Source organism: Meriones unguiculatus, chromosome 19 (genome assembly GCF_030254825.1).
Source record: "Meriones unguiculatus strain TT.TT164.6M chromosome 19, Bangor_MerUng_6.1, whole genome shotgun sequence".
NCBI classification, from domain to species: Eukaryota; Metazoa; Chordata; class Mammalia; order Rodentia; family Muridae; genus Meriones; species Meriones unguiculatus.
The window spans coordinates 40,757,538-40,775,919 of NC_083366.1; the positions used below are offsets into that span (position 1 = coordinate 40,757,538).

The 18,382-nt window shown below is 42.2% G+C and overlaps 1 protein-coding gene across 8 annotated transcripts; it reads left to right on the plus strand.

The window, feature by feature from the left end:
* Positions 1-310: 310 nt before the first annotated feature.
* Positions 311-18,164, plus strand: Slc17a2 (solute carrier family 17 member 2). 8 transcript variants are annotated; one of them, XM_060373086.1, is made up of 13 exons: positions 332-460; positions 542-729; positions 5,098-5,207; positions 6,943-7,151; positions 9,439-9,672; positions 9,757-9,844; positions 12,656-12,742; positions 14,412-14,530; positions 14,638-14,799; positions 15,252-15,384; positions 15,471-15,618; positions 16,374-16,498; positions 17,685-18,164. In XM_060373086.1, exons 3-13 carry the CDS (start codon positions 5,180-5,182, stop codon positions 17,999-18,001), a joined length of 1,650 nt encoding a protein of 549 aa, XP_060229069.1. In that variant the 5' UTR covers positions 332-460; positions 542-729; positions 5,098-5,179; the 3' UTR covers positions 18,002-18,164. The 8 variants fall into 8 exon arrangements, with proteins under 8 accessions (XP_060229070.1, XP_060229069.1, XP_060229072.1 ...); XM_060373087.1 differs by lacking the exon at positions 542-729 and having other exon boundaries at positions 311-460; XM_021644893.2 differs by having other exon boundaries at positions 365-729.
* Positions 18,165-18,382: the final 218 nt, after the last annotated feature.

The following is an 18,382-nucleotide window of genomic DNA, read 5'->3' on the forward strand; positions in this document are numbered from 1 at the left end:
AGTGGCCCAGGAATACCTCATACTTCTGTTTCATGCAAACAGTCCCATGGGGTAATATTGTCCCCTCTTTCTCTAGGGGGTGAAGATGTGGATGACCTCAGAGTTCCAGGCTCAGGAGCCCAGCTTCTGCTTCCATCCCATGCCACTTTCCACTTTCAGGTCCAGCCCCGGCTTGTTGACTGAACGGCTGTGTGCCTAGTGCGAAGCAGAAAAACATAGTGACAAATTTGAGATATTACTAGGTCAGTGAGAACTTTAGAAAGCGAAGTTAAAAATTAAGCAGCCAAGCCAAATCCAGACAGCTTCCCTGTCCGGAGAGCACAGGGTCAAACCTGGTAGTGTCCCATTCCCACGTGACTCACTGTGTTTCCCTGTGAAGTGGAGAAGAGACAGGAACGCCTCTTTTTTTTTAAGCTAGCTTTTTAGTCTAGAGCTTAAAACACAAAGTTTAATGGTGAAGGTAAGTTTTGTTTTTTTGTTTTTTTTTTTTTCTTCTCTTAAGTGAGATGTTAATTACTGAGCTATCAGAGATGTATTCAAGGGAGGAAGTAATTTTATGAGAACTCAAAACCACACCAGCTGCAGCCTGAGGACCTCCATTTGGGAATGGTGTCTGGTTCCAAGAAGAGGCTTTCTTACAAAATAACTATCCAATCAAGATTCTAAGACTTGGGAAGCGACTGGTGCCAAGGGCCAAGAGTGGACAGTGGTCACCAGCCAGAGGAACCTGTGAGTGTTGGCTGTGGTGTGTAGATGTGCCCAGTTGGAATGAAATGCTGAACCAGAACTGACAAGGTTTGGCTTTGGGACTGCTGTTAATGAGTCTTTTCCAGTTTCAATATACTTGATCTTGCCTCTCAAGAAAAGGAGATAGGGAGAAGTCTGAGTAAGATGAAAATCATGACAAATGAATGTTTCTAGAAGGCTTGCTTCCTTTGTCTGGTTAAGGGGTCCCCAGGGAGACTGTGGTAAGTACCTGTTAGGAGTGGGGGCCATAGCAGACAGGATTCAGTGAGGATGGACAACTCTCTTGTCTTACCCAGTGGGAAAACTGACTAGAACACACAGTTCCTGACTTGCAAGGAGAACCGCACAAGGCTACTCCTGAACCGTGAGTCCCCGAGGACAGCGCTATGGTTGAAGTGTGCGTTTCAGCGTAGCCCTGACTTCCGGGATTTTAATTTTCCACTTCTGGATGTAAGACATCTTTTTTTTTTTTCTTACCATGACTTAACTTACAGTAACATTGGTTGAGTGACCTATTAATACATGGAATAGCTCATTTTATTTCCAGATGACAGTTTCTTAGACCCAGGGGATTATGTTTCTCAGTTTCTTTTTGATCTGTGTCATGTTAGGCACCCTCCTTACCCAAGGCAGAAGAGCTTACTTTAAAAAGAAAGTTTACAACCAACTATTTTATCAAAATATTGCTATCTGCTATATGCCTATATTTGTTCATGGATCTGAGACGGTCTAACATGAGCTGAGTGGGGACATAGTGGCTGTTACTGCTGTTATTAATATCAATGACATTCCACAAGATAGAACTCCTTGCAGCAGCCCATGCACACCTCATACTTTTGTTCTCATGCAAACAGTCCCACGAGGTACTACTGTCCCCTCTTCCCCTCTAAAACAATTATGGCTCTGAGAGTTTATGAAACTTGCTACGGTTTGCACAGAGTGGGAACTTGGGCTCTGAACTTATGGAAGCTCCTGATATTTGAATAGTATGCAACATTTGCTCTGAGTAAACCAAGAGACTGGGCCAACAAAATTATGCAAGATAAGCAAGTTGTTAGAGGAAGACAAAGAGCATTAGAAACACCACTGTGACAAAATAATGAGTTGTAGACTAAGAAGCATAGGAGAAAACCACTTATGCAACCATGTCTATATTCCCATCCCCCTCAAAAAGTACATACTGTATCTTCCTTATGCATAACCATAATGTCTGTATTATCGTTTCCCCCTAAATACAGCCTGAACTGCTGCAACCCTTTTTAAATATAAATTTTTTAACTTAATCTCACTTCAGTGTTTATAGGTCTACCTGCAACTTTCATTAGGATTCACTGTCATTTCCTGAATGAGAAGGTCTTCGAAAATTTACATGACTCCAATAGTTTACACCTACCCTCAGGATAATTCCACTGTCATCATCAATCATACTAATGACCTGTGACTTCATGAGCCCTAGCGATTGTTTTAGAAGCGTGATTTTCATTATTATGTCACAGGAAAACTAAACTTTCAAATGGCCAATCTTTATGTTTGTCTTACGAAAACAAAATAATGGAAAGCTAGTTAGACAAAATTCGAAGTAATACTTGAATGCAGTAGAAGCTGTATGACTACCCCACCACACACTCACCTCCCTTCCCCCACCCCCAACCCCAGTGGTGGTGGAGTGTAGCTGAGAGGCAAAGTGCTTGGCTGTCCTGCATGAGATTCTAGGTCATTCCTTGGGGGAAACAAAAGGCTCTTAGGACTGTTCATTCCCTTGCCTTAGACTAAAGCAGAATGGGCAGAATAGCTTCCACTAACAGAAACAGCAAGAGATAATTAGAGCATTTTTCTTTAATATTCAAATCAAAATCCAACTTGAACTACTTATCATCAAATTTCCTCTGGGAACAAATGATTAAAACTTAGAAGATATCAAAATGAAGCCAGCTGTTGTTTTTTAAATTTAAGTTTAAGCCGCTAAGAAAATAAAGGGAGGCTGTACTAATAGAGAAGCAAGCCAGGGCCTTTGGGAGACCAGGCACTGACCCTGTGAACTCTAAGGATGAGGCAACTTCCCCATCTTCTGCACAAGTTTTATCATCAGTGAAATGCGTACCTGGAGCAAAAGATCTGTGTCCTTTTCCTCTAAAGTTGTGTGTAGAACTGTGGACTGAATCCTGGCGTCATCCAGATTTAGTGAGACTTGGAAGTCTCTCAGGTCAGAGCAACCAGCCAACATCTGTAGTGAGCCCACGTGTGCGTGTGGGTCCGCTGTGATACAATAAAGTTTCAGTTAATCTCAGCTTTCAGGAGGCTAAAACAGGAGATCAGAAGTTCAGCCTGAGCCACATAGTGACTGTCTCAAAAAAAAAAGAAAAGAAAGAAAGAAAGAAAGAAAGAAAGAAAGAAAGAGAAAATAATAACAAGAATATCTTTAAAACATAGATGTCTAATAGTTATTTATAAATAAATTTGGTTCCTTCCATGTATTAGTTATCTACCAACCTTTTTAAAAAGACATGGCTGAGTTGGTGAGATAGCTCAATCTGTAAAATGATTGCTATACAATCGGGAGACCTAGGTTCAAACCCCAGCTTCTACACACAAAACAAAGGCTTGGTGCATGTGCTTGTCATCCTAGTGGTAGAGAGGTAGGGACAGAAGGAGCCCTGAGGCTTCCTGGTGAGCCAGCCTTCCCCAGTTTGCAAACCCAGATCCTGGTGACAGCCTAACTCTTGAAGAATGACATATGAGTCTGATCTCTGGCTCCCACATCCAACTCACATACATGCACACAACCTGCATATACATGAACACACACACACACACACATACCTGCATGTAAAACATCATAATTGTGAAAAATAATAAACAATAAAGTTAAAGTAACTCCCAGAGTCTGTCCCTTGGGAACAGCCATGGTTGCACTTGTGTAAATTCATTTCTCTGAGTGTGGGTCACACATCTTCCTTCCCTGAGTACAAGTGCTTCCTGATATTATCTTAATAGATTTAAAAACATTGTTTTAACAAAATCCAGGATAAGAAGCCATCAGAACTGAACCTCTGGACCTCTACTGTTTGACTTCTGTGTCTCCAACATTCTCTTTTATATATAAAAAATTATAACAGACATTTGGGATAAAATTCCTTATCTATGTCTTTCATTATGGTCCTCTGTCCGAAGGCCACAGATTATGAGAAGCTTTAGGAGTGTAAGAATATCTCTTTAAATTTAGATTTAGAAAGTACAAAATCCTGAGTAATGAAGCATAAATATGATGCAGATGGTTTTAACAGTCATGGGATATACAGTCTAAAATGGATATAATTTAGAACATGGATTCTTCCCTAAAAGAAGCAAATGTTTAATATCCTTCCCAAAGAGATACAAATACTGAAATTAAACATGTCCGTGTTTGGAGCCATAAATTTTATTTGCTTTCCAAAGTAACTAAATTAATTTATTATTACAGCAGAAACCTCCCATTCAGTCTAATTTTATAGATGTTTTAAAGATATTGTCAGCTCAAAAAAAAAAAAAGCTCATTTTATGTGTAGTAAAGAATTTTTTAATTATGGAGTGAAAGTCAAGGCTTCAGGAACTGCAAACAGCTGCTTATATTACGTCTGCCCTTAGCCAGAAGAACGGAGTAATGTGTGCGTGGATGCTAGTCTCTCTTTTTCTACTCTTATGCAGTCCAGGGTCCCCTGCCTACGGAATGGTGCTGCCCACATTGGACGATTCTTCTTAATCTCCGTCAACATAAGAAACTCTCACACAAGGGAACCCATAGGCCCATCTCCCAAGTGGTTCTAGGTTCTACCAAGTTGACCATTCGCACTGACCATCACAGCACGTGAAGATCCATGTAGCATCTTCAAAGAAGATGCCACAGAACACTTCTTGTCCAGAGGGAAGAACCAAAAACAGAAAAACGAAAAAGGAAAAGAAAGCTCAGCAAAGTCTGCTTTGAAACCTTCTTCAGCTCTTTGGCCTGATGGTCCTATTTTATGGTCTGCTATAATAATATATCCTAGCATTCATTGCATGGTTCTCTGTGCTTTAATAAAGCCTTTGCAACTTCCTTCTTTCAGTTCTATAGCACCACTCAGAAAGCAAGCTTATTAAACAGATGCAAAAATGACTGGTTATAGAATTCAAACAATTTGCTCTAAGGATTTACAGTTACATTTCCTCACAAAACATAGTCCACTGAAAGCATAGTCAGAATCTCTGAGGGCCAGAATGTGGAAGTCCTGAAGCAAAACAACAGCAAATGCCCACCTCGTCCTGATCCCTAGAGCAGACAGCATTGGCCGGAGAAGGCTGTGTGTCATTTCTTGCATGATGTTCCTTTCATAGGTCAAAGCCTGTCGTGGTGACAGTGATCTGGGGCAGAGGGAAACTCCGCCACAAAGTGCGCATCATTCTCTGGAGAAGCAAAATGGATGAGAAGCCTACCACTGTGAAAGGTAAGGCCACTGTCCTTGTTTACAGGTAGTTATGGAAGACTCAGTGCTTGGCTCCAGCTTTCATCACCCAGGCCTGCTGTCCTTCCTCTGCCTTTTCATCATCTTGCTCCTCTGGATGCTCTTAGTGTGATATCAGACCCAGCCTCAATCCCAAGGTGCCATTTGCTGCTCTCTTGCTAGGAGACACAATGGGTTAATTTTGCAAAAATTGAACCAAATGATCAATAAATCCCATATCTAAGGAACTAGATGAGTTTTGAACAAGTGATTTTAAGGCAGTTAGCTTAGGCACAGATACCCATGGAACATATTTGCCAAGTCTGGCCACTTCCTCTGAGGTTGGCAAATTAAATTGTTATTGAAATAATTCATTTGCAGGCAACTAGTTCTACCCCTGAGGTTACATGGAGATTTCTTCCATTTATTTTTATGTTTCTTTATAGATCCTGTTTGTGTCCCACAAGTCACAGTTTTCCACATATGCAGGGGGGAAAAGTCACACAGAAGACCTTCTGATATTGGCCCATTACTCTATTTTATTGGGAACAGATACAGAATGTCAGTACATGCTTTATACACACATGTACATTGGAAGTATGTTGAATGCATAACGTCATAGATGAGTGTTACAACTCCACCGAAAACTACTCTGTATCACTTTACCTATAAGTTCAGTAAAATTGCTTCTACATATTTGTTTGAAAAGCTGAAGAACCACAAAGGCAAAGTCTAGCAATACATGGGGGTTGAAGGAAGGAGTCAATAAAGTTCTCATAGTGCTGTGAAGTATCAGCTCCCATCTGGGCCTGCTGGTGAACACCTACAGTCCCAAATGTTTAAGAGGCTGAGCTGGGGGTGGCACGTGAGCCTATGAATTCCAGACTAGTTTGGACAACAAATTAAGACCTGGTCTCAATGAAAAGAAGAACAAGAAAAGTGGGATAGTAGGGGAGAAAGTTCAGAATGAAAAAGGAGAAGAATGTTATTCCTCTGAGAGTTCAAAGGAGAATTCTCAGACAGGGAAGTGATATCTCTGAAAGGCAGCTGTCAATGTAAAAATCTCACAAGCTCCATGAGAAATGAATGTGTTAAATGAGATGGACCGCCTCCTTGCAATGATGAGAGCTGGCATTCATGGTTGGCTCTGCCATTGTCTTCCCCCATCTCTTATTTTACAGCAATGTAGCATGAGATCCCTATATTAAGGTTTTTCTTTTAATCATCAACTGTCGCCACACCTCTAAGATTTGCAAGATCTTAAACCCGTCATGCTCATTGTACTAAAGTCAACAAAAATACTATGGCAAAGGAGTTTGGAGAAAATATTTTGGTGAAAAGAGGGCATCGGGATTAGCTGGGTCTGATGACAACTGGTCTGTAGTTCCAGCATCATGAAAGGCTGAGGCAGGCGAGATGGCAAGTTCAAGGCCTTCCTGGGCTACAAAGTAATTTCAAAGTCAATCTGGGCAACTTACAAGACCAGTCTTGAAGGCATCCTAAAAAGGGCTGAGACTGAAGCTCAGTGATAGACTGCTTGCTTGATAAGTACATGCAAAGCCTGAATTCAATCCCCAGGATGAAAAAGAAACAAACAAAAAGGATGAAAAGAAAGCAAAAACAAGATCAAATGGTATCGAGTGGTGTCATCTGGAGTCCTTCAGATTTAACTGTGGAAAAAATGGAGAGGAGAGATTCCCTTTAGGGTGTTCACTGTGTAACTCTGTGTACTGCCTAGGGTCAGGTTTCTGCTCAATACGCTATGCGCTGGCTCTCATCATGCACTTCTCCAACTTCACCATGATAACGCAGCGTGTGAGTCTGAGCATTGCCATCATCGCCATGGTGAACAGCACACAGCATCAGGACCCAGCTAATGCACACAGCGAGGGGCCTTGGATAGACCCCAGTAACCAGAGCAGAGGCGTCAAGGACTTTAGCACCCGGGTGAGTGTGGTGGAGAGAAGACTGTGTTGAGAGAAAATAACAGTGGCAAAAAGGAAGAACAGGAAAGGGAGGTTCAGGCTTGTCTCTGCAGCGTCTAGAATTCAACTGTAAACTGATAAAGACTGACATGATTTTTGCGGCATTGCTTGAGCCTGTGTTAGTAATACTCTTTCACTGAAGTAACATTTCAAAGGAACTGTAAGAAAAATATAAACAATTTAAAAATAGGACAAATAAACGACTTGGGTATCTACGGAGAAAAGCTGGTTATTGTCTAGGGAACCCTTCTGGGTTACCCAATTCTGTTGAGCCCCTGCAGCTTTCATAATTTTTTTTAGCTATTTATAGCTCTCCAGATTCTCTAAGATGAATAGAAATGCTTATGACTCCAGCCTGGCGGAGAATCAGTCTCCACTCTTCTCCAGTCAGCAGCTCCCCGGCTCTGGCTGAGTAAAGCAGTTTGTCATCTATTGAAATTCCTTCCCAGCATTTCTGTCGAGGTTAGATATGTGTGGTTCTTTCCATAAGCCACCATGTTTACCAACTCCCTCAAAATCAACGAGTTACATAGTACCTTTATCACGAGTTCACTGCATGTTTGCATAAGAATCATCAAGAGACCCTATTTTTGCAAGCCTCCTTGAACCTGCCAGTTATTACACTTTCCTAATGCCATCCCTGGTACTCATGAGTCATGATGGCATTATAACTCCCCTGCTCATTTACTCTCCTGTGCTCGGGAACTCAGGGCACCTGAGACTGACGTGTCTGGACGCCGAGCTCCACCAGAGCCTGCGTTTCCTCCTCAGCACACTCCCACGCACCAATGCCTGAGGAAAGTGTCTGCTCTGAGCCAGTCCCTGTCACTGTCAGTATGGGAGCAGTTCATACCTTAGATGCTGCAAGTCTACTTTTGCCTTTTACCCGGTGGAAATTCATTTCCTCGCTCTCTTCTCACAAATTGCAGGCATTTCTCAAAAGACGGCTCGAAAGTGCTCCCTAATGTTCTGTTCTGTTTATGTCCATCCTCAAAGGTTAATTCTAATATGAGTCATATACCCTGAATTATAGTAATCTGTTGTTGTTTATGTTTTGAATGAGGGCCCCTCTTTCAAAGTACCCTGGCTGCTCTGGCACTTGCCACGTAGACAAAGCTGGCCTCGAACTCATGGAAATTTGCCTTCTTTTGCCTCCCTATTGCTGGGGTTAAAGGCATGTTTCACCGATGCCTGGCTGGTAAGAGTTACCTTAAGTGAACAAAATATTTCTTGTTTTATATTCTTTGGTGATATAATTTATGAGTCCAGATCTAAATATCTAGAGACTATCAATGTATTGCGTTATGTCAAAATAATTTATTCACTCATAATGTGTATCTTTTTTTTGGGGGGGGGGTTGTCTCGAGATAGAGTTTCTCTGTGTAGACTTGGATGTCCTGGACTTGCTTTGTAGACCAGGCTGGCCTCGAACTCACAGTGGTCCACTTGCCTCTAACTCCTTGAGTACTGCCATTAAAGGCGTGTGCCACCATGCTCGGCTCCTAATGTCTATCTTAATAACTTGGTTCTTCTAAGCAGACCAAACCATACATAACAACTGAACTTGTTGTTTGTTTTTTTTCAACCAGAGGTTAATTTTGGTAAGAAATCATCAAAGTTGTGCTCACTATATTCAATGAGAGCGAGCCAGTGGCACTCAAGTTTCAAGAGAAGCTCTTGAACACATGTGCCACCCTTCAGTGGCCTGTTGCTCTTTTCATCTACTCATCTATGTGATCCTTTATCTTTTTAAAATTTTTTTTATTTTTCTGTGTATGAATGTTTGTCAGCATGTATGTATGTATATCTTCCACATATGTGCCCTTCACATATGTCCACAGTAGCCAAAAAAAAAAAAAAAAAAACCTACACTGGATCTAGTGTTACAGACAGCTGTGAGCCACTTGTGGGTTCTGGGAATGGAATCTGAGTCCTCTGCTAGAGTGGCAGAGCGTCCTGAGCAGCCAAGGCATTCTTCATGTGTCTTTATCTTTATTCTTACATTTTGAATTTTTCCTCCTTTCAAGGGAAACAAATTAGGGACAGAGTCGGTTATTTGTAAATATAAAACAAAATAAAATGACATAATAAATTAGGTAAAAATCTGAGAAAAAAAAGCCTAAAGCAAAATAAGTATTTTTATAAAATAGAATCTCTTGAATACAGAACAACTTTGAGTATAAAATAAATTTTCAAATCAGGACTTCTTAGCAAAGAGGATTCTTCTACTCTCCCCTTATCTTTTGCAGGCTGCTGTTTATCAGTGGAGCACGGAAACTCAGGGCATCATCTTTAGCTCCATCAGCTATGGAATCATACTGACGTTAATACCAAGTGGCTACTTGGCAGGGATATTTGGAGCAAAGCAGATACTTGGTGCTGGTTTGCTGATCTCATCCCTGCTCACGCTGTTTACTCCACTGGCTGCTGACTTTGGGGTGATTTTGGTCATCATCATTCGCACAGTCCAGGGGATGGCCCAGGTATCCAGATATTTTCTCAGACTGAGAGGGTTACAGATTTCCAGCATCCGCAAAACAAGAAAGATCTTAATGACTTTGTTGCAGGGAATGGCATGGACCGGTCAGTTTACAATTTGGGCGAAGTGGGCTCCTCCACTTGAACGGAGCAAGCTCACCAGCATTGCAGGCTCAGGTGAGGATGTGTGTGTATGCCAGCTCTGTCCTTCTGTGACTCAAACGATTTATTTCAACAGCCAAGAAAAACGTAGGCCAACATAAGACAATTACATAACAAAAGAGAGCCATACCTGTGTGCTGTAAAGCATCTGGCTAAGAAGCAGGGACCAGCACTGTGACCTAGGTCTGTCAACCTAGCATCATGGGAAAAAAATTTTGAGCTTTATAAAAGGTAGAAATGAAGCTGGTCACCAGAGGCTCTGCCTTGTCATCCCAACACTTGGGAGGCAGAGGCAGAAGGATTGTGAGTTTGAAGTCAGTTTACATTATAGTGTAAGACTCTGTCTCAAGAAAAAAAAAGCATAAGTGGAAAAACATGACTTTATAGTCATATTTCAAGAAAATATTGGAGAACAAAGTAAGAACTCAGAGAGGCCAAGAGCAAAATCAGCTGGAAGGTGAAGTATCCACAATGCTCTACCATTCTGAGCTAAATAATCCATATCACTCCCTGATATGTGCTATTTTTGTGCTTTTATTTTCCATAGAAGGTGGTTAGGGAATATAGAGATTAAGTAAATGGCCCAAACACAAATAAACAGTAGGTGGCAGAGCCGCAATCTGAGCCCAGAGCACACGTTCTTGACCATAATGCAAGAAGGAGCCTCCACAATGTGTGATCTCTCACTGGGGTCTTCACAGCTTTCTCGTTGCCTCAAGCGCATTCTCGTGATCTGGAATGCCAGTGACAAACTAAGGTACTTAGATTTGGTCACACTGGTATTGAGGAGTCACTGAAAAACCAGGAAGATGGGTCACTATGACTTTTGAATTCCAGTGACTTCATTATAATGTTGTTGGGGAGACTTCAGAGCAGCTTGCAGACCTGAGGATACAAGTGCAAAGGACAGAACTGAGGTTCTATCAACATCTCACTCCTGGGTCCAGAGCAAGACACATCCTGCAGTCTTAGTCCCTCATAGAAACCCTCCTGCTTGCTTCTCCGTCACCACTGTCATGACTCCCAGCTAGCCTTTCTTCTCAGAAATTCTCTGAATTTTTCCTCTTTCCACCAACACAAATTTATCTTTTGTGCTGCTGGGGCTCATCAGCTTGAGTACCTTCCTTTAGCCCCTTTACAACTACAGAATAAAGACCTACCTCCTTATTACACCGATAGATGTTCAGGCATCTTGTTCCAACAGGCTGTCCACTCTACTCCCTCTGCAAGTAAGGCTCTGATCACTAGGAAGGCTACTGCTGTTGTCACTCCCCCATGGCCCTCTGCTCCCAGGTTCACAGCTGTAAAAGAGTCTATACCCTTGCTTCTTTCATCAAAACCCTAGATATTTACTGCCTTCTTCACACACACACTTCCATTTGCTTTTAATTTAACTTTACCTGTTCCCATTGCACAGTATAATTTTATAATTACATTTAAATTCCAATATTGCTTTTCAAATCGAAGACATACAACTGTTTAATGATATCAATTTAGTGGGAGCAAAACCTAGAATTTAAAACAGGAAGATGAATAAAGGAGAGGATAGGGCGGGTTAGAAGAGGTTAGGATGGGATGGGACGGGACGGGACAGGATAGGAGGAGAGGAGAGGAGAGGAGAGGAGAGGAGAGGAGAGGAGAGGAGAGGAGAGGAGAGGAGAGGAGAGGAGAGGAGAGGAGAGGAGAGGAGAGGAGAGGAGAGGAGAGGAGAGGAGAGGAGAGGAGAGGAGAGGAGAGGAGAGGAGAGGAGAGGAGAGGAGAGGAGAGGAGAAGTTGTACTGCTTTGACATTGTACAGGTGACTATTAAGTCGTAAAACCTTCTGAGGTTTGTACAAGTGGCTGTATGTGCAAATGTTTGTGTACGCGAAGTATGGGTGATGTTGCTATATAAAAGCATTTCTTACTGTGAATTTATAAAATACTTAACTGTAATTATTTTTCAGTTTTGCTTATTTGTTTGTCGCTTATTTGAGACAAGGTTTTACTAGACAGCCGTAGCTGGCCTGTTACTCTTTTTTGACAGAGACCCTTCAGCCTCTGCCTCACCAGTGCTGGGATTAAACATGTGCCACTATGCTAGCCTTAAAGCTACATATCTTTTTTTTAAGATTTATTTATTTATTACTTATACAGTATATAGTATTCTGCCTGCATGTGTGCCTGTAAGCCAGAAAGAGAGCACCAGATCACAGTATAGATGGTTGTGAGCCACCATATGGTTGCTGGGAATTGAACTCAGGACCTTTGGAAGAACAGCAAGTGCTCTTAACCTCTGAGCCATCTCTCCAGCCCGGCCTGTTACTCTTGATGAAGCTCACAGAAGCCTCAAATTCATGTCAATCCTTTTTCCTGAGACTCCTGAGGGCTGCGGTTGCATTGATACACCACCACGCCTGGCTGTTGCTATTGTCAGTGTGGACGCCAGGGTCCAATTGCAATCCGGTTAGAATACATTTGTGATGGTGAATTTTGCTCAATGTTCTCTCACCAATTAGGGCAAAATCTCTTTGAAGGCAGGGACTGTGCCTCTTTAATTCTGGTAAGTCTTTACTTTTCTGCAAGCCAGCCTCACATCCACCACAGTGAGTTGTACTTGCAGAGAGTTTCTATGATGAAGCGAGTGTTGGCCACGTTGCTGTTCAGGAGCTGCTACTGAAGTAAACTAGTGTTTATGACAATGCTCATCGTGTCACACGGTGTTGGGAGAATCTAGGGAACAGGAATAAATCCTGTCATCACCCAATAATTCCAAATCAGCGTAGGGACAATGTCCTCATTCTAGCCATTGCTATCTCCATGAGGGGTTTTCTCTGTCTTCTCTTTAGGGGCAGCATTTGGGTCCTTCATCATCCTCTGTGTTGGGGGATTGGTCTCACAGGCACTGGGCTGGCCTTTTATCTTCTACATCTTTGGTGAGTCACTGCTCTTACATCACAACACTGCCACTCCTCAGGCATTTATTTTAAGACGTACATCACTCAGCCTCTCCCCGTGTCCTTTGTCAAACGGAAAATGATAAAGAACGCTGAGGATCACTATCTTTCTCAATATAGTACACGTATCTTGGTCTCATACCTTCCCAGCGGTTTGGACAAAACCCATGAGCAGAGCAGACAAGATCACTCTCCGCATCCCAGTTTCTGAGAAATCAGTTACAAAGCCTTTTCTTTCTACAACATGTACCTGCCCAGGATTTCTACCACCACATCTGGCTTCATGATGCTGTGCCGTTAAGACATCAAAGCTGATTGAAATCACCTTCAGCGTGCCTTCATGTTTTGTGATAATTGTTACCTTTATCCAATATGCCTTTAGCCTGTTCTCTACCACATGAATTATGCAAAACTTAATTCAGATGTTCCTCCCTTCGGGGGATCTTTTGCACCTTATCCATCAGGCTCATCCAGTCTTCCCTCTAGGATTCTTACCAGCACTGCCCTTTCAGGTTATATGGCGTTTCTCATATCCTCACAAAACTGTGAAATACTTAAATCAAAGGATCCATTATACAATGTTTTCCAGATTGCTTTGGTAATCATAGTATATGAATATGAATTCAGAATATGAATTAGTTCCCAGTAAAAATAGACATAGATATCTATTTAGATATTATTATTAAGTATATATTATTATTATTATACAGATATCTAAATAGAATTAAACAATAGATTAATCCACTGATAAGGGAGGTATTTAAAGAACAATTATTCCTCACAATATCTTTTAACATAGAATATTTTTGAAATTTGTCAGGTAATGGTGGCATCGATTAATCTCAGCACTCTGGAGGCAGAGTGAGGCAGAATTCTATAAGTTTGAGGCCCACTTGCTCTACAGAGTGAATTCCAGGACAGCCAGGGCTACACAGAGAAACTCTGTCTCAAAAAAGCCAAAGAAGAAAAGAAATGTTTTTGAAATGGCAAAACCCAGTAAGGGGGTGATTTCCTACATTTTTTTCTTTTGTTTTAGTCTAATGGTAGGGTTAAACATATTCCTGGCTCAAGGAGCATTCTCACTAACAATGTGAATCCCAGTCATTTTGTTTCACATATGTTAACCAGGCATGAAAGAGTTACTCCTGTTGGAACTCTTTAAGGGATCTAGAGTTTGAATACAAATAGCAATCTCTTGCAAACATATTAGGAATATTCCTGTGGCACAATGACTGATTTTCGTGGCAAGTGGTTTCATGTATGCATAACTGCTTTTTCTTCAATTCTGACCACACAAACCAAAACAAGACAATGATAAATGTGCCAAGAAATGGCTGTTAAGATCACATACAACTATAGACACTGGGTCCTTAAGCCTTGGCTCTACTGTGATTTAATTCATGATCACATGACCTCCAAGATGCTGACACTGATGAAAAGCAAGACTATTTTTGAGAGCTGACATCTAAAAAGGTTCGATAGGAGTTGTATAGGGTGGAAACGAAGAACTGGGAAGTCTATTTCTGTGTGGTGGAATAATCCCAGATTGATATGTGTGGTAGAAAGGGTTTGATATTTCAGACGAAACCGTATTCTTCCAACACGTGAATCTACCTTAAAAGTAACTGCATTCCCCCCCCCCACCCAGGTAGCATTGGCTGCGTCTGCTGTGTCCTGTGGTTTACGGTGATTTATGATGATCCCCTTCATCACCCGTGCATAAGTGCGAGGGAAAAGGAACACATCACATCCTCGCTGGCTCAGCAGGTACCCTGCACCCTCTCCCTCTACCCATGGACCATAGAGAGGTCTGCAGGGCACTGTCTCTAGGAAGGCCTATTCTAGTGCCGATGTTGATTTGATGTTCTTTTCAGTCTAGCTCTCCCAGAAGATCCGTCCCCATAAAGGCTATGGTCAGATGCCTGCCCCTGTGGGCCATTTTCATGGGTTTTTTCAGTCATTTCTGGCTGTGCACCATAATCATAACGTACCTACCGACGTACATCAGTACAGTGCTTCACGTTAACATCAGAGATGTGAGTACACTCCTCTCCTCCGACTGTGACAAGGGTGACTGTCCGCTATATTCTCGTGTATAGAATCACTTCGCCGTCACAGTGACGGTGCCAGAGGCAGTGCCATGATTCTCATTTCCCAACAGTGGAGTTGGAACACTCCGAGGTGAGATCATTTGCCTTGGGTTTCTCAGCTCCTGCATCTACTGCGTGGTGGAGCTGCTGCGCTTCTGGGTTCTTAACCGATATAGGCTTCCGCCACGCCCACTGGTCCAGTTTCCCAGAAACTGACGACATCCCTCTTCTTAGGGTCGGTTCTCTTTCCTAAGACAATGTTCCCCCAGCGTGGCAAACGTGCTAGTTTCCCTTGAACAACTCGGAACGTTGGAGGTTAGGCTAAAATCAGTCTGTGTGATAAATGCTGGCGCCCTGCGCCGCTCTGTGATGTTTCTCTGTACATTTCCTTCTTTCAGAGTGGGGTTCTGTCTTCCCTGCCTTTTATTGCTGCCTCAAGCTGTACAATTTTAGGAGGTCAGATGGCAGATTTCCTTCTGTCCAGGAATCTTCTCAGCTTAATCACAGTTCGAAAACTCTTTTCATCCCTGGGTAAGGATAGGTGTGTGGATTCAGGTAACCACTCCCCTTCCTGCGCGTGCTTTGAGAAGCCTCTTGACTGCGTCTTCATTCTCCAGGGCTGCTCCTTCCATCGCTCTGTGCTGTGGCCCTGCCCTTTGTGACTTCCAGTTACATAGCAACCATTGTTTTGCTGATACTCATTCCTGGGACCAGCAATTTGTGTGACTCAGGGTTCATCATCAACACCCTAGATGTTGCCCCCAGGTAAGGGCTTTGCTTGTCGCTGGCCTTTAGCAGACCACTCAAGTGATGGTAGATCTCAGCTGTCAATGCCAGTGTGTAAAACCTGTCCGCCGTTGGCGCGCGCTAAATCAAAGTGGAGTGACAGGTAACTAGGAATGTTGGTTCACAGCCACGATCGTGTGTCTCATTCCCGGGAAGAGAAAGTTTTTCAAGCTCCCCGGTAAGAGATTAGACTGTGTGTTTTGGGAAAGGGCCACAGACATCTGTTTTGGACATTCCCAGGGTGTTTATCATATCGGCCACCACACACAGACTACTCACCCAGAGCCAGACCTCTGCTAACACAGTCTCAGAAATCAATGCCTGTCATCAACACAAATACCTTAGGTAGATCCTATTATGACCCTCTAGTTCAGGGAAAAGAGACTAAAGTGCAAGGGTATATGAGCTATAGCTATGGTCACACAAGGACAGAGCCAGGGTCTAAAGGTATACCGTGCAGCTTCAGGGTTGGATGCTGATACTTGTCTGGTACGCAAACTGCCTTCTGCACTGAGCAGTGTATAAAAAAAAAAATTCCCACAGAAACTAAATCTATGGTTATTCTAACTATTGATTCAGGGGACAGATGACTTCAAAGACATCCCTTCGAATGTCTTTAGGTAACAAAAACCTCACTAGGACAGGTGACCTGGCCATTAGAAACATGATTCATGAAGGTTGAACTCCTGCAGGTGTCATGGATGGGTTTCTACATAAAATCATCTTCTCCACAGATATGCAAGTTTCCTCATGGGCATCTCAAGGGGATTTGGGCTTACTGCAGGAATCATCTCTTCTACTACCACCGGATTCCTCATCAGTCAGGTTGGGCATGTTATTGAACATCTGCGAGTGGCAGGTATTGTTTTAGGCATTGAAAATATACAGTGTGCTCTGAAAAATGGTACGGTTGGAAAGCAAGCATGGATTCGAACACTCAGTCCTTGAAAATCAGACGGTGGCATGCCATGCTTCCCAGGGAAAGTAAAAAATGGAAGCCGAATTCTTCAAAGGGAATAGGTATTCATTTTGTGAAAGTGAGCTGGTTGGATGAAAATGCTTGGGTACAGTTTTTCTATGACTTCCAGGAGGTGAAGGAGTGACAGGGGGCTGGAGAGATGGCTCGGCAATTAAAGACAAGGTTCAGGCTCACAATGAAATAAACGAGAGGGGTTTTCATTATGATGAGAGGAAATGAGACGTGTCGAAAATTAGTAAGGGATGATGACAGAGGAAGGGAGAGGGAGATCATGAAGAGTCCTATCAGATTAATTTTAGACAGTTTTTACCTCACAAGAGGGAAAACTAAGTATTCCATGGTCGGTTTAAGAACATTCAACTGTCGACAGAGGAAAATGGCTTCAAGATTTCAGGGAGCCCAGGCTGGGAGGTTTGCTCCAAGCCTGCGGCTGTGGCCTAGTGAGCTAAAGAGAAGGCAGGGATGGAAGAATCAAGACAGAATGGAAGAACTATGGAGTGTCAACCAGAGAAGCAACGCTTTGTTTTGTTTTCAATACAGCTAGGTGACCTAGAGTCCAGGGTAAGAATTCACTATGATGATGATAATGCCAACAATTAGCTATGACTGGCCTGACAGGAAAAGTCAGACAGGTCAAGCGTAGCTCACACTGTATTGAGAGGGCCACATAAGGGACTAAACTGATTAAACTCAACAGCCGAGAAACTAAACAAGAGGCACAGATGTTAACGATGCATTTTAAGCATAACTGTAAAGTTTCACTTCCATAATTGTTCAAATCCAGATTTCTGAAAAAAAAAAAACACATCAGTATTGTTAAATTTGTTTTTGTTCGCAGAAATAGCTACCACAAGATAAGACCCAATGTCTTTTTTAGAGTCGTTTGGTTTCCAACGGTTTCATGACCCCTCTCACCTGACAAGATGCTAAGTGTTTTCTGTATTTGCCCCCTAATTTGTGTCTGTGTGTGTGTGATTAGCATTGCAATATGAAAAGTGGGGGACTTGTATAATTGGTGGCAAAGGAATTTACATATTAATAATTATTGTGTATTTTTTGTGTTCAGGATTCAGAATCAGGATGGAGGAATGTGTTTTTCCTGTCTGCTGGTGTCAACATGTTTGGTCTGATCTTTTACCTCATATTTGGACAAGCAGAAATCCAGAACTGGGCCAAGGAAAGGACTCTCACCCGCCTTTGAGGATGTTGGATTGGAGACCAAATAAAATGCTGACCCTTAACTTCTTAACATATTTTGCTTATCACCATTCTTTTTTCATTCTCTTAACCTTAGACACAGCACCTCTCTACTCTGGCTGGGTGCTAGCTTTTCGCAAGGAGCTTCAAAAACATGTGCCCAGGCTATACTTCAGAGTGAGTTAGTCTGGGGTGGAACCCAGATGCCATTACGTTTTAGGCTCCCTGGGAATTTTTTCAACACTCCACTGTGGTTGATAATTGGTAGAGGAATTTGAAGTCAATTCTAGTTGCCTTTGAATTTTCCTCTTTGAAAAGTATTATATGAATAAAAATCTATCTGAAATAACCTGATAAATAACTTCCTGGGGACTGTTATGAACACAGAGACGATATTCTAGGAATTATACCTATAAGCTAAAAAACTCAGCAAAAGACAGAAGTGAAACTTCTAATCACAGAATTAACTTTCTTCCGTTTATAATACCGTGGGCGTTTATACAGTTAAATGCTGGTAAGGTAAACACGCTATGATTAAACAGTCCATTAAGGCTATCTGGAATAGAA

Excerpts from the sequence above, each read along its gene's own strand:
- Slc17a2 (XM_021644890.2), top strand. Across the intron at positions 5,208-6,942 it reads GAAGCCTACCACTGTGAAAG|GGTCAGGTTTCTGCTCAATA; the intron begins GTAAGGCCACTG and ends TGTACTGCCTAG. Across the intron at positions 15,619-16,373 it reads ACCCTAGATGTTGCCCCCAG|ATATGCAAGTTTCCTCATGG; the intron begins GTAAGGGCTTTG and ends TCTTCTCCACAG.